The sequence below is a fragment of the Anas acuta genome, chromosome 20 (assembly GCF_963932015.1).
Source record: "Anas acuta chromosome 20, bAnaAcu1.1, whole genome shotgun sequence".
Taxonomy (NCBI): Eukaryota; Metazoa; Chordata; class Aves; order Anseriformes; family Anatidae; genus Anas; species Anas acuta.
The window spans coordinates 2295643-2310904 of NC_088998.1; the positions used below are offsets into that span (position 1 = coordinate 2295643).

At 58.7% G+C, this 15262-nt stretch overlaps 1 protein-coding gene across 2 annotated transcripts in view; it reads left to right on the top strand.

The window, feature by feature from the left end:
• The window catches only part of ARRDC1 (arrestin domain containing 1), a 28913-nt gene extending 15612 nt beyond the window's left edge, over window positions 1–13301 (top strand). For both annotated transcript variants that reach the window (XM_068656716.1, XM_068656717.1), the window contains exons 3-8: window positions 8065–8115; window positions 8586–8740; window positions 9228–9410; window positions 9786–9962; window positions 10436–10841; window positions 11567–13301. In XM_068656716.1, coding sequence (XP_068512817.1) covers window positions 8065–8115; window positions 8586–8740; window positions 9228–9410; window positions 9786–9962; window positions 10436–10841; window positions 11567–11631 — 1037 coding nt within the window. In that variant the 3' untranslated portion in view covers window positions 11632–13301. The remainder of the gene's footprint in view (window positions 1–8064; window positions 8116–8585; window positions 8741–9227; window positions 9411–9785; window positions 9963–10435; window positions 10842–11566) is intronic.
• Window positions 13302–15262: the final 1961 nt, after the last annotated feature.

Consider the following 15262-nt stretch of genomic DNA (forward strand, 5'->3'; position numbering starts at 1 on the left):
GAAGTTGTGAATGCAGTGAGGGGGAAATCTGCCCTGCAGGACCACCGAGCTTGGAGCAGAGGTGCGTTGCAGTGCTGTTTGGCCCCAGCCCAGCGCGGCATGGCACAGGCTCGTGGTGGAGGCCTGGTGCCCCCCGATCTGTCCAAATTCCCTGCTTTGTACGAGTGCTGGGTGGTGGAGCGCAGCCAGCAGCCCCCCAGGAGGGCTCACCAGTGCTGAGGAAACAGGGACGCAGAGGGCAGGGTGCTCCTGAGCACAGGGCCACCGCCGAGGGCAGGGCTTGCAGGGTGTTTGCTCTTCGTGTGTCTGGGATGAACTCGTGCCTTGTAGTCCTGGGCTTGCTGTGTCTGTCCTGTGCCCTTGCCCAGGCAGAACGGCCGGGCCCCCACGAGGATGCTTTGAAACCATCCCTTGCAATTGCGGCACTGGCCGGTGTGGATACTGAAACAAAAACCCCCTGGGCTGGCGCTGACCCAGCCCACGGAGCAGGGAAGCAGGAGAACAGCCCCTGCACTGCGAGCAGGATGTGTGCACAGCGTGGCTGAGCCACCGAGCTGCATCCCTGCCTGTCCCTGTGGGCAGCACTGTGTCCCTGCCTTCCCCCCCTGCAGCCATGCCGTTACCTCTCCTTTCTGATCCTGGGCATAAAAAAACAGGGGCTGTTTTTTTCATGGTCGTGGCAGGGCTGGGTGCAGGGGGACGCCTGGCTCCCCGCTGGCACCATCCCCAGCTCTCTGGCTGCCAGACCGTGCAGCCAGACCGTGCTGGTGAGGGAGGACCAAGGTGTCCCCAGGGCGCTGCCAGTGTGTCTCCAGCTCCACTGGCCTTGGGCGAGCAGAGCAGTGCTGGTGCCGGGGGGGACAGAGCAGGGAGGGAGGCTCAGCCTGACAAATGAGACACTTGCGTGCTCTCTTCCCACATCCCGAGCAGCAAAATAAATAATAATGATGAAAAATAAAGAGCAACCTGTGCTCTTTGAGGACACACACGTAGGGGAAAGGGGAGACGAGGTTTGCAGAACTGTTGGGACGTGGATTGCTCTTTAAATATCTGAGAGTGACTCTGCAGCTCTCCACCCACACACCTCTGCGCTCAACTAGGGGAGGGGGCGGCTAGTCCTACGTGGCATCACTTATCACTTGTGCTACACACTTTTTGATATCTATTTTTTAAGGTTGTGTATTGTGTGAGAAAGGAGGCCGGCCCTGACATACCCCACGAGCCTACTTGGCAGCGTAAGGCACTTCTTGAAGGCGCTGGCACCATCCTTAACTTCTCTTCTTGCTTCCTCCCCTCGGAGCAGTGTCGGGGTGCTCAGGCTCCCTCCAGGGATCGCAGCAGCTCGTGGCTGAGCTGCACAGGACCCTGCTCGTCCCCACTCGAGTGTCTCAGCCCCGCGTTTGCGGGCAGCCCCCAGCCGGGCTGGCAGCAGCAGCAGTCAGGGCTGGGGATTGCACAGGGTCCGTGCTGTAGCCCTGGCAATACCACGCAGGCAGTTCAGTGACCTCGGGCTTCTTACGCAGAAGCCGTAGGCAGGGGCCTCCTGCTCGGTGTGCTGCAGGGCACGGGGCAGCGCTGGGAGGTCGCTCGCCCCCAGGGGCACTTGGTATTTGCCTCCCACTGGGGAGGATTTGCCTTTCCCACTTGGTCTGGGTGTTTGATGCAGACCCTCGCTCACTGGTGTGTCCCAGGTCATCATCTCAAGAGGAGGAAAACCAAAGATGTGGTGATGGGGGAGCCCTGCAGCTCGATGCTGGGTTGTTCTGGGTGTCAGCAGCGCAGATCGGGCGCACCAGTGGCAGCGAGTACAAAATAGCAGCACTTGTCCCTGCTGCTCACAGACAGAGGGGTGTTTCTCCTGACCCGATATAATGGAGTAATTCAGCTCTGCGGAGCACTCGCACTGCTCTCCCCTCCCCTGCGGCAGCTCTGGCCTCGTTCAGCCCAGAGGGAGCAGGTCCTGTGCCTGGACCCGCACGGGGCTGTGCTCCTCGGCCACCCTGTGTGTGCAAAGGTCGTGTTTTCCTTTTTCTTGTAATCCTCCTTGTACCTGAGCTGAATGCATGCAGAGAGCCGGCTGTAATTTCCAGCTGACCTTACTTTTGGCAGCTTGTTAGCTAGCTAGCAGGCACTGCGGGGAATTCCTGGCTGCTCCACCTGCTTCCTCTGCTGGCATATTTCTTGCACAAAGTGCTAAAAGGGGGCAGCTGCGCATCGCTTCTTCCCTGGGTGGTTCTCTGCTGGCCTGGCACGCCACCTCCGCAGGCACAGGGTGACGATCCTGTGCCAGCTGAATTAAAAATCGTCATGACTGCGGTGAGCAGGCACTGAAGGGTGCAATGTAGGGTGCTTGGTCTGTTCTCAGGAGTCACAGTGCAAGCAGGACGGGCTGTGAGGAGCCGTAAGGACTCGCTGGTGCCAGATCTCAGCTCATGCCCATGCTGTGCTGGGGGCTGTGGGGCAGTAACAGCACCTTCAGCCCAGGAAAACCACGTGGAAGGAGCTGCAGTCGCCGTGGGTCGCAGCAGCTTTCTCAGCACTTCCCAGTTTCTTGCCTCAATAGATCACTGTTAATCCTCAGAAATTTCTGCAGCGTCGCCGTGCTGCCAGATCCTACCGATTCTTTGCAAATGTCACCGAAAACTGCTGATCCAGAGCTCTGTAAGCAGCAGAGCCTTCGCTGCAGCCTCACTGCTGGGCGCTCCGGTGTGTTTTCTTCCTGTGTGCGCCCCTCCTGCCTTACAGAAAGGTCGCTCTCGGCCGCACCAGCCACGTGGGAGCACCGGAGGTTGTTCCTGCTGAGTGTTTGCTTGCACACAGACCTGGCGTGAGCACGGTGCAGCTTGGAAGGGGAGCCTGGAGCTGCGCGCACACTCGCTCTGCCCACCGAGGGGCTGAGCCCAACGCCGAGCCCTTCCCCAGCAGCTCTGGCTGTGCTGGCAGTCTGGGCTGTTCCCTCCCAGGGACTGCTTCAGGGCCGCTGCCAGCAGATGTGTGCGTTTCCCCTCCTTTGTTGAGGTTTGTAATCCCGTGTATTAGCTTAATCCGCCAGAGACCGAGTTGGAGTCCTCGTGCTAATGCTGCGCTGGCCCCGCATCGCCCGGAGCGCCCTGGCACAGGCGGGATTCATGCTTCCTGGCTGACGCCTCTGAGAGCAAGAGGAGCCCTGGTCTCGTGCATGCCTCATTTGCAGTGTGAGGCTGCGAGGAGAGGCGAGGAGGGGCAGGGGTGTGTGGGGTGCTGGCAGGCTGCAGGGCCCCGCCTGCTGTTGCGTGGCACGGAGCTGCCTTCTGCTGTGCTCCAAAATATCAGACACCGACCTGCGCCTCTCCTGGCCCCCACCTGGACACCAACCCCGACAGATTCAGGAGGGATCCCGAGCTGTGCGTCTGCAGCGCTGCCACCAGCTGAGCTCTCCTTGTTTTGGGGTGTCGGGGGGCTGGCAGCAGGGGTTCACATCGCCACGGGCAGGGGAATGGGGGCACCAGGCACCAGCCCGTGCTGCGTGCCTTGGCCAGCAGCGTTAATGCATCACTCAGTGAGTAGCCAGAGAGGAATTGCCATATGGCCGGGCCTGCTGTTCCTCTGTCACCAGAACCAAGAGATACGGGCAGGCCAAAAGCTCGGCTCGTTGGGGCTCTGGAGCAGCAGCGGCTGCTGGCCCCTGGTGCCAGCCGGGAGCTGGGGGTTGGGGCCAGCTCCTGGCTCCTGCACCCGGGGTGGAGGACCCCTACCTCCTGGTCACAGCTACGGAGCAGGTCGCACCCTCCTCCATGGGGAACGGAGGGAGTGATGCAGCAGGTATTCATGCTTTAAACCCTTGTTGAGCTGCAGACAAAGCCTGGCGAAGCAGGTTGAGGTGTGCTGTACCCTGTGCTGCTGCCCCAGCTGTCTGGCCCCGCAGGCTCCTGCGTGCTCAGACATCTGGGCTGTCTCTCCCAGTGCATCGGAGCGTGGGATTTCATGGGGGTGAGTAACAAGGCTCGACTGAGGCTGTGTGGGTGTGTGTCAGTGGCCGAGGCATCTCCCTGCCCTCTGCTGGCTTCTCTCCAGCTCCGTGCCCCGCTGGCTTTGTCCCGGTGGCGGTCACCCTACTGGGAAGCAGGCAGGCTGCTGCGGAGGTGCAGGAGGTGCTGCGAGGCACAGAGCTCCTGGCTGCTGCGGGGAATTGGGGTGGAATTGCTGGGGCTGTGGGACAAAGCTGGCAGGAGGCGTTTGGCCGATGTCTCTGCACTGGTTTGAACTCGTGGCCCAGGCAGGTCTGGCTCCACCTGTAGGGTAAGAGCAGCTTGCCCGTGTGAGCTGCCAGCGGGAAAGTTGCAGAAAAACCCGTGGAGCGCCGGTTTCCTTGTTCCTGCACCCCAGCCCTGGCTGCTGCCACTTCTCCCTGCATGGCACGGGGCACGGCACTGCCCTTGCCCTCATTGCTGTCAGCACCGGGTGCACCTGAGCTGTAGTAGGGGGGGCCCAGCCCGGATCACTTGTTCAGCAGTGCAAATACCGGCAGGCTGCGGTTTCTCCCCTCCCACAGTCACAATTGTCACTGTTTTCTCAGTGCCTGTGCCTTGAGCAGGATGCAGGCAGCGTGCTGGCTTGCAGGGAGCACGGGCAGACCTTGGTGGGTCAGTCCAGCCCTGTCTGTGGGTGCACCCAGCTCCGGGGCTGACTCGGGACCACGCTCAGCTCGAGCTTTGCACGGGAGTGCTGCATGGCCCTGGGGAGAGCCTGTGAACCTCCGTCCCTCCACGGCACAGGGAGAGCCCAGCTGCACCCCAGGCACCTCCTGGGCACCCAGGGGAGGGCTCGCTGCGGATTGATGAGTTTCCTTTCTGCACACCATGGACCAAGCCCTCCCTGCCCTCTTCCCGACAAGCGAACGGCCCCTGTCCAAACGTGGCAGGGGACCAGCGGGGCGGTGAAAGGGAGAGTCCCTCTGCGGCCTGACAAATCCCCGCTGGCAGCAGAAGCAAGAAGGGAAATCTCCAAGGTCATCCTGTGCTCTCCGTGCCGTTAGCGTGTCCCCGCTGCTCCGGGTTTGTTGTTTTCCCAGCTGTGGCAGGCTGTCGGGGCAGCAGCTCCTTTCTCTCCAGGAATTTTTAGGGAGGATGTTTCCAGCACGGGAGCAGCCGAGCCCCCTGGCTCAGCTCCTATTGGGAGGAAAGGTACGGCCCCGTGGCAGAGCCCTGCTAATCCCGCTGCCTCCACTGCCTAATGACTTTCTCAAGGTATTTTTAGCTGTACGTAAACTTCAGGAAAAGCTTGTGTGCCTGAATACACAGCGGCCTTTGTTTGAGCTTCAGGGAAGGGTGAGGTAATGGCTGAGCCAGGCTGGGGTGGCCTGCACGGCCCTTTCCCCTGGCTTTGTGCATTTAAAAGCTGCTCAGGAGCTCTGGGGCGTGCTGTGCGCTGCCAGGGCCACCCCAGTCCCTCACTGGAGCGTGTCTTTAGGGAAGCCCCTGCTCCCAAGGCAGCTCTCTGCCTTCCCAAAGGGCTGAGGCTGTGTCTGCGTGCCAGGCAGCCACCAGAGGAAACCTTTGGACTTCTCTCAGCTGCCAGCGGCGGTCTCTGTTGTGAAGCCAGCCTGGTTGTCCCACTGCCACTGTGGGGCCGTGGTGCATGAGGACAGCCTGGCCGTGCTGCCTCCAACCTGTGCCAGAGCGAGGGCAAGCGCTGCGTGTCCCTTGCAGGGTGCCGGGGTGGCTTCTGGTGCCAATTTCCAGGTGAGAGACCTGTGGTGGCTGGGGCAAGGTCAGCCCGTGCCCAGCCTGTGCTCACAGGGTGAGCGGGACAGGGGCAGCTGCAGATTGTCCCCTTTGTAACCAGCAGTGCCAGCGTTTGGGATGGGAGCGCAGCCTGTGGGGCAGAGCTGCCAGCTGGGGAGCCCAGCGGTACCTGTCCCCTCCCTGCCCCAGTACAGGGGGTCTGAGCACTGGGGTCGCCGGCTTCCCTTCTGCCAAAGCTTCCCAACATGTGGCCAAATCCCGAAATGGCTCTGTGATCCTGGGTGAGGCAGGCACAGAGCTACCTCTGTGCCTGTGCCGGGGGGATCCCTTCCAGCAGAGGCGAGCAGGAGCCCCAGGAGCAGCTCAGCGTGGGGCTGCTGCCAAATTCCTGCCCCTGTCCTGCAGGAGCCGGGCTTCCCGGCAGCCCTGCCACTCTGCCAGGTGCCCGAACACACCTGTGCTTTCGTGGGAGCCTCCCGTTTGGTCAGGATCTTCTGTTTTTCTTCTATTTTTGTTCTCCCTTGTCCCAGGAATGGCTCTAGCCCTGAGGTGTTGTGCTCGTCCCGCTGTGCAGGCTCCTGGATGCGGCTGCAGGTGCCCAGGCTGGGTGCTCACAGCCCGCCTGCTCCAGTGACCCCCACGCTCTCACTACGGGCAAGAAACGCGGGTGTTTGGGGGAGCTGGGGCACTGCGAGCACCCAGCCCTTCGTGAGCTGGGCATGGCGGCTCTCAGGGCTGGCACGGGGCTGCTCCAGGCTGTTTGGGCAGCAGGGGAAGGAGGGTGTGTGAGGAAAGGCTCAGGCCCGAAAACCAGGGCTGCTGCTAGTTGTCTGCAGCATCTCCCTGCTTAACGGAGCTGAGAGCAGGGCTTGTGGCGTTTCCCTGGCTCTCTGCAGCTCTCAGTTAATGCTGGTGCTCGGGTTTGGTCTGGGTGCTCTGTGATGAGCTCTGCTTGGGGCTCAGGTGATGCGTTTGGGGTCTGGGCAATGGTATTGGTGCCACCAAGTGCTGGTGGCTCCCAGAGCCCAGCCACATCCCCTGCGAGTGGTTTGAGCCTGGCAGCGTGCCCCTGCCTGGTGCTGCAGGGACGGGCTTCATCTCTTGCCCCACGCAATTTTAAGGACATTTAAAGCCGGAAACTGAGGGCACGAAGCGCTGGCAGGTTTGGTGGCTGGGGGCTGGGCAGGAGCCAGGCTGAAATCATGTCCTGGGGCGTGCAGAGAGCGAGGACCTTGCTGTGAGGCCACAGCTTTGCATGGAGCCCCACAAAATCTTGGGCCAGAGATCGAGCACCGGGTTAGTTAGCAAGGCTTTACCCTGTAACCAGCGAAGGCACCGGCCTCCCACACTGCTGCCTTTCACCCAGGCAGACTCTCCCCAGCAGGGAGCAGGAGCCCGGGGTGTTTGGAGGCTGGCAGCGCAGGCGTTGAGTTGCTTTCTGCCTCCACCTTGTGACAAGCCGGCACGCTGCATTCAGCCTCCACTCAGCTTCTGTCTGGGGAACGGGGAGAGGAATCACCGGGAGGGTGTTGTGGGGTGAGGGGAATGAGCAAACCCCCCCCTCCCTCCATCCTGCACGGCCACCGGCCACCTCTCGCCTCTCCTCGGCTCCCTCGGCAGCAGCCCCAGCCCGGCCGTGTTGGTGCTGGGCCAAGCTGGAAGCAAACCCTCTGGTGTGTACACACAGCCAACAAACGTGGAAAACCCGCTGTGTCTCAGTGCCTGTCTGATGGCAGGCGGCCTGGGGAGCTGCCCGACACTGCCAGGTTGTGCCGTGGGCTCGGTTTGGGGTCACCGCTGTCCTGGGAGGGGTGCGGGATCCGGCTGGGGAGGGTGGGTTGGGGGATCCTGGCGTTGTAGCTGTGGTTTTAGCTGTGTCTTGGCTCCGCTCTGTGCCCTCGAGGCTGCTGTTGGGGAGTGAGATCGCTGAAGAAAACCAGCGCTGAGGTTTGAGCTTCCAGCACTGGGCTGCAGCCAGGGGCCGGGAGCCCACAGCCCTCCCCAAAGCGCTCGGTGCTGCGGGGGGGAATTCACGGCCTCGGGAAGCGTTCTCTGGCACCAGCGTCCCTTCGGCTGTGCCCCAGCTGACTTTATTTCCAGAGTGTCTTACCCTAGAACTCATTGGGAATGGGGACGTCTCCTGACCCCAGGGGAGGTGGGTGGCAGCGGGGGAGCTGCTCGCTGGGCCTGGAGGGTGAGCGTGGTGGTGTTGGTGGGGTGAAGGCAGCTGAAGGAGTTGTGTGACGTTCCCCTGGCAGTGGCCTCTGTCACCAGAAGCTCGTGCTCCAGAAATGCTGTTCCAAGTCACCTGTCCCTTACCTCTTCCTCTTGTTTCCCACAGGAGTCCTTTCAGCTGGGGAGCACAACTTTCCCTTCCAGTTCCTGCTGCCAGGTACGATGCAGACGAGCAGCTGAAGGCTCTGCCCGCCTCAGGAGCTGTGCTGAGCCCTGGGCTGCCTGGCAGAGGGGGGCTGGCGGCGAGGCCCAGAGATGCCGGGGGAGTGTAAGGCTGGCCGCACACAGCGGAGGAGCTTGGGCAAGCAAACGCCTCCTGCCTGGTGCCAAACCAGGCCTGCGCTGTCGCTGATGGCTCCGAGCATCTCTGCGGGCTTTCAGGGGGGGCTCCTGGCCCTCTGTCCTGCCCGCAGCACGTTGTGCTGTGGTGTGGGGGTGCCTCCTGCGAGGAGGTCACAGCACAGTCACTGGGTGACCCACGTGTTCAGCCCTTTTTTGGGGAATTCTGCTCTGAGATACTTGCAGGACTCTTGAGGTGAAGAGGAAAGGTTTTTTCATGTTTGTCAATGCGTGGCTTGACTCAGTCTTTTCTTCAACGCCTTTTCTTTCTCTCTCTCTCGACTCCAGCCTCTGCTCCTACATCGTTTGAAGGCCCTTTTGGCAAGGTCCTCCATCAGGTGAAAGCTGTGATAGACACACCGCGCTTCTCCAAGGACTACAAGTGCAACAAGATCTTCTATGTCCTCTGCCCTCTCAACTTGAATGACATCCCTGATATTGAGGTAAGAGCAAGGCTTCAGTGCTCGTCCCTGCCACGTGTGAAGTGTGGGAATAACTGCGTGGTTGGGCACCTCTCTGACTGCACGTCCTGCTGTGCAAGAGCAGGATGAGGGCTTCTGCTCCTGATCTGTCCTGTCTTGCTTTCTGTCCCTGCTCTCTGTGATTTCTGTCTCCTCTGCACATTACTTTGGATGGTGTAGGTGAATTTTCAGCATGTTGAGTGAGATGTCTGCCAAGAGCATTTTAGGACCAGTACCTGCTTGTAGGGACCTGGGTTTGGGGAACTTTTTCCGAAGGGAAGAGACGCTGATAGGACAGCACAACTGGGGGGATGGAGGAGTGAGACCTGTTCTCTGTGGCAGTGCTGTGTCAGTGGTTCTTCGTGGCCTCTTAGGCTGGTATTTCTGCTTGCTTGTTTTGAATCCGAGCGTTTTCCTGGAGGTGCTCTGACTCCCTTGGGTCATCATCTCTGTCTCTGTCGTTCTGCAGCAGCCCAACACGATGTCGGTCACCAAGAAGTTCAGCTATAAGCTTGTGAAAAGTGGCAACGTTATCCTGACTGCCACCTCCGATCTGAAAGGGTACATCGTGGGGCAGGTGATCCAGCTCCGCACAGACATCGAGAACAAATCGGGCCGGGACACCGGGGCTGTGGTGGCCAGCCTGCTCCAGGTAAGCTGAAAGGACGATCCCTCAGCTGGGCTGCACTCCACCTCCCTGAGGCTGCTGTGAGGCTGGCGCAGGTCTCACCACAGTGCACATCTCTTTGCATGTAGCTGAGAGGTGGCAGTGAGGAGTGCAGCCCTCTGGTTAACTTTGTTTCTCCCCCTCTTCCTGGGGAAGGAGGTGGTAGAACACGTCGTGCTTATACCAGCTCAGCCCACGGTGTGACAGTGGGTTATCCTGCCCTGTGACATGCACGTTAGGTTTGTACTCCTGCTGATTTGACAAAGCAGCTGGGTGGTTTTGTGTCCTGCCTTGCACTTGTGGGAGACAGAAGAACATCTGCAGTCCTCCTGCTAGCTGTGTTTAATTCTGTCTGCGCAGAAAGTGGCTTACAAATCCAAACGCTGGATTTATGACCTGAGGACCATCGCGGAGGTGGAAGGCTCAGGAGTGAAAGCCTGGAAACACGCAGAATGGAAGGAGCAGATCCTCGTCCCAGCACTGCCCCAGTCCATTTTGCAGGGCTGTAGCCTCATACACATCGACTACTACATCCAGGTGAGCACTTTGATGCTCTGGCGGGATCACAGAATTGTCTAGATTGGAAGAGACCTCCAAGATCACTGAGTCCAATCTCTGACCTAACACTAACCAGTCCTCCACTAAACCATATCACTGAGCTCTACATCTAAACATCTTTTAAAGACCTCCAGGGATGGTGACTCAGTCACTTCCCAGGGCAGCCCATCCCAATGCCTCACAACCCTTTCAGTAAAGAAGTTCTTGGGCTGGGGGGGGACCCTGTGCGTGTCGGGGGAGATGCAGCTTTGCTGAGGAACTTGGTGTGACTCGTTTTGCTGGTCAGTGCCTATGGGTGAGGCTGTCCTTGTGTTACTGTGCTCCCTTCTGCATCAAGCTCGGTTGCTTGAGCTCAGCAGATGTGTGGGGTGGGGGGGGCTTTGTCAGGTGAGGCTGGCTGTGCTCTGTGCAATGTACAACAGAGGATGCCACTGTTTTTCCTTCTTTTCCAGGTTTCCCTCAAGTCACCAGAGGTTTCAGTCACCCTTCCCATCTATATTGGTAACATCGCAGTGAACAGGGTCCCTCTGAGCCCCTCCCGATCTGTGCAGCACCTACCATCCGCAGTGGTCCCCAGCGCCCCCCCGGAGGAGGAGGAGGCTGCCAGCGGCTATCACCCCATGGACAATGTCTTGATCCCCACCAAAAGCCATTCCCAGCAGCAGCCGTTCAGCTACGCCCCAGGACTGAGCTTCCAGGAAGCGGACTCTGAGCAGACGGGCTCCCCGAACCACCCCACGCTCTGCCTCTCGACGGGAGCCACCGTCCCTTACTACGCCGAGGGAAACGTGGTGCCCGTGCCCACTGCCAGCTCTCTCATTTTGCCTCCAGAGTACAGCACGTGGGGCTACCCGTACGGTGAGCATCCTGCTCCTGGGGCCTGAACAGGCTGGTGGTGCGATAGCAAATGTCTGCTGTGACGAGAGTCTCTTTGCTAGCTGAAGAGGTTGGAGCATGGGAATGTCAGCCCAGTGGGGCTGAACTCAGAGGGGATCGTGAGATCTCTCTGCCTGCCTTCTCCAGAGGCGTCCCCTCCCATGGCTGTGACAGCCAGCTGTCTGTTCCCACGTCTACGCTCGTGCTGCCCTAGGCTCAGCGTGAGAGGATCTCCCTGTTCTGAAATGAGCTTTCAGCCTCCCACAGATATAAAAACTTCTTGGCTTGTGGCGAGGCTGGCAGGAGCAGAGCCAGGAAAGTGATGTAACTGAAATCTTATGTCTGCCTTGGAGTGGGCCTGCATCTGGTCTGGAGACAGAAGCTGTGGGGGCGGGCGCTGAGAGACTGTCCAGGACAGAAAAGCTTGGGGAAATCCCAGCGCGCTGCATTCCTCGAGTGGTGCTTGCCTGAGGTGGCAGAGAACAGCGGTGTGGCATGGTCCTGGCCAAAGAAACCTGTCTTAGCGCTGGGCTAACAAGAGACGCTCGGATGTGTCACTCGTGGGGCAGGCTGTGGGGTCCTGGAGAGATTGCTTGCGTGCATGTGTCAGCAGCTTGCTTTGCTCAGCACTGAGTTACACAGAGCGGGGTGCAGGGAGCCTCCCAAACTCCCACTGTAACCACTCTTACTCTGTCTTTCCCCTGCAGAGGCGCCTCCATCCTACGAGCAGAGCTGCAGCAGTGCCAACTCCAGCATCAGCAACGGCAACTAGCCTCCCCTGCTTCGCGTCCCGCTGGCGCGATGGTTCACCGGCCTACTGCAAAGTCTGGTACAGCACAAGGCGTCTTTTTATCTCTGTGGCTGCTTGGCAGGGTAAATGGCACATCCCAGCCTGGGCTTTTTGAGTCACTTTCTTGGGAGGGGAAAAAACAAACAAAAGGGCAGCCAGAGCAGCCCGTGTGTGTGTGTGTGCTTGTGTAGGAGAGGTCTGAACCGTCTCCTGCTGCATCAGGTGCTGGAGAAGTGCTTTTGCCCCAGGGATGCCCTTTGCAGCAGCCTGTGTTCAAGTACTGTAGTCAACACTAACTGCTTTACTATCAAAGCACCTGCGATGCCTTATCTGAAATGCTCCTGACTTGGCATGTCTCCACTGTAGGTTGCAGGCAGGGCTGTGTGAACTTTCTTCTGTGGGCCACGTGCTCTCTGGAAATGCTTTAGGCAGCGCTCCCTCCCTGTCCTCGTGGGTCTCAAGTGTAGCTGAAACAGGTTTCTTGGAGTAAGCAGGTTTGGAAGGCCGGGGACTGTTACAGAGCCAGAAGCACAAGCCCTCGCTGTACCGGTGTGGTGGGTGAGTGACCGGCAGCCTTTGGTCCCCTGGCGGTGGGGCTGGACCGCTGCCTGCTAGCGGTGAGTGGAGAACAGCCCCTGGCAGCGGGGAGCCTTTTCAGCAAGGGTAATTTCTCAGAAGCCCTGCAGGAGACAGACCGTCCTTGCTTGCTGCGAGGATGACCAGTACCAGTCAGGTCCCACGTCCCATCTCCTGCTCCTGCAGGATACCCTCTCCATCCCTGCTGCTGCTGCCTTAGGCAGGCCAGAATTACACGACAATCAAGTTACAGAAGTCTGTCTGATGCTACCTCTGCGTCTGCCCGAGGACCCCATCCGTGGAAGCCCTGCCTTCTGGGATCAGCCTCCCTCAAGGCTCAGCCTGCAGCCTCTCTGTCCGTGGTGCCACACCGCTGCACGTGGCCTGGGGACGGCGCTCTTTGCGGGCTGGTACTGGTTTGCTGCTCGCCTCCTGAGCCACCTTGAGCCACAGCAGGATGCAAAAACGAGTGAGTGGGAACACCGACTGCTACGCTTCATTTGCAGCCTCTGCTGGACCTGGCAGGTCAGGGGAAGAAGCTGGTGTACTGAAAACAACATTTTTTCTTTTGTGCTTTTTTTTTTTTTTCCCCGTTGTTGTCTAGCTTTTTAGTATTGACTGCCCAAGCTGAGGAAACCACAAACCAGATACTCAGCTCAGAGCTGTAGGCATCCAGCCAAGGCTGAAATTGCAGACTGCACCTTTGGCACCTCTGAGAATTGGTCCCCACGCTTCCTCGTGCTGGGCAGGCAATATCTAACAAACCCGCTGTGAGCGCCACAGCCTCTGCCTCCTCACAGCCCTGGCAGGCAGCTGGGGACAAGCCCTGCTTTGCACTCTTCCTTTGCAAATGCTTTTTATTTCGTTTTATTTTATTTTAAAAGTGTTGAACTGCTTTAAGGATAGCGTAGAGAAGGTGCCGTTCTGAGCAGTGCTGGCACAACATGCACCAATGTTGAAAGAATGATTGTCATTGTCCCTAAATATATATATATATGAGATAAAGTTTTGTTTTTAATGATTGAATTCATAAATACAAATTTTAATGCTGTATTTAATAAATTATTCGAAGAGAACTGCTGTGCTCTTTCATCCATTTCTGATGCTTACCCATCTGCCTGTTCATGCCAAATCCAGGACTGCACCTTGCTGATTCCTTACAAAACGAAGCAAGCTTTTTGCTCTCACCGGGCAGGTGGTGACTTCTGCCAAGGCAGCTCTGGGAAAACAGCCTGGGTGCCGTGCTGCGTGCCCGGCTCCAGCAGGAGGAGGGGGTTTGGTTCCATGTGGGCTCAGCTCTGGAGCAAGCCCCCACTGCCCCGCAGCAGCGTGCAGTTCCCCAGCACCGTGCCCTGAAGCTGCAGCTTGCCGAGCTGGTCCATGGCTCTTACTCTGCAGAGTTCAGGTCAGGAGGAGGTGGAGTGCTGGGGAGGAAGGGGAGAGGGGACTCATCCTTCAGGAGGATGGAGGTGGAACAGCCGAGGTCCGGCTGCTAGGGCTGGACACTGCCAGCCTGTGCCCTCTCCTGAACAGTCATTGGGAAGAATCTTACTGAAAATGGAAAGGAAGGCTCCTCCCCACCCCCACGGAGCTTGGTGATACCATGGCTGAAGCATGTAGGTGTTGTCTAGATGTTGTCCCTGCCAGCAGCCTGAGGCACGACCTGTCTCATACACAAGGCTCCTTGTTCGGCCCCTGCTCAACCCAGGCTTCTGCCCAGCTTTTATTACTTAGGACTCTCCCCTTTGCCTGGTGGTCTGTGCCTGGCATGAGAAACGTTCCTGATGGGCAGGGCCTTGAGCCTGGCTACCAAGCTGGCTCACCTAACTTATATTTGCCAGCAGCTGGCTGCTCCTTCAGTGCCTCTAGCTCTCTGTGGTGGCCCCTTTGCAAAGCAAGGAGCAGGCGGCACGCTGCCCCGGGGAGGGGTTCCTGTGGACTTGGAGGGTACAGGATGGAGTCAGGCAAGGCCCTGGGGGCTGCTGCTGCTTCTGGGTGCTAGGGCTGAGCACGTGCAGCTCCTGTAGGGAGAAACTACCAAGTCCTGTGAGCCAACTCTGGCCGGGCTGCAGGAGGGTGGCACCCTAGGGTGGCACCCTGATGCTGTGAGAGCCGTGCTCTTGTGCAAATGCACAGAAATTATTGGCAAAGCGCTGTGGTTTCCAACATTCCCATCCCAGCCCTGTGGCGGGGGTTGAAGATTGATGCAAAGAGCCTTGTTTGTGTTTCATGGACCTCTTAGAAATGGTTCAGGACTGCAGGAGGAAGAGTCCTCCTCCTCCTAAAGCTACCCGCAGTTGTGACCCCAGGGTGCTGTGGCAGCAGAGTCCTTAGGGTCTGAGTACTTTGAGCACCATGAGGCAGAAAAGCAATGGCCGGGTGTACGCACCCCTCTGGAAGGGGCGAGAGCTCCATCCCTCCTGTCCTCGGCCTCGCTGCTGCCTCTCCTCTGCAGCCTCGCTGGTTTCAGCCTCTTCAAGTCGTGGGGAGCTCCTGTAGGCCCCTCATTCCTGACTCCTCTTTCTTTCTGAAGAGGAGTTGGGAATTTCTTTTTTTCTACAATAAAGACCAAAAAAAACCTGGCTTCTGAACCCAGCTCTGGGTAGGAAACGTTAGTATGTAGGAATTCATTTAAATTCCTGGCTCAATTTTTAAAGCAATTGTTTGTTCGCCTTGTTCAAAATGGGGAGGGGAAATGGTGGGGTGTGAGCAAAGCTGCTGAGACAATTGTTTCCAAACTCAGCATTCAATGGAAAATACCAAAAATATCATCACCCCCTTTCTACTGCTGCTGCTTTTTTGTCCGGCATGTCTTTGTCCTTGTCCTGCTCCACACGTGCAGCCTCCATAGCTGCGGCTTCCTCCTCGCTGCTTGTGTCCCACCAAGCTCCGCTTTGGCACCTGCTGCTGCTTCCCCACCTGCGTGCTGTGGGGCCGGGGGGAGGCCGCAGCCTCTGCCCTGCTCCCATCCATCTTCATCAAGCTGTGGGCTGGCTGCGGGCGCTTCCCCCAGCACGCTGCAGCTCCGCTGCCTCCC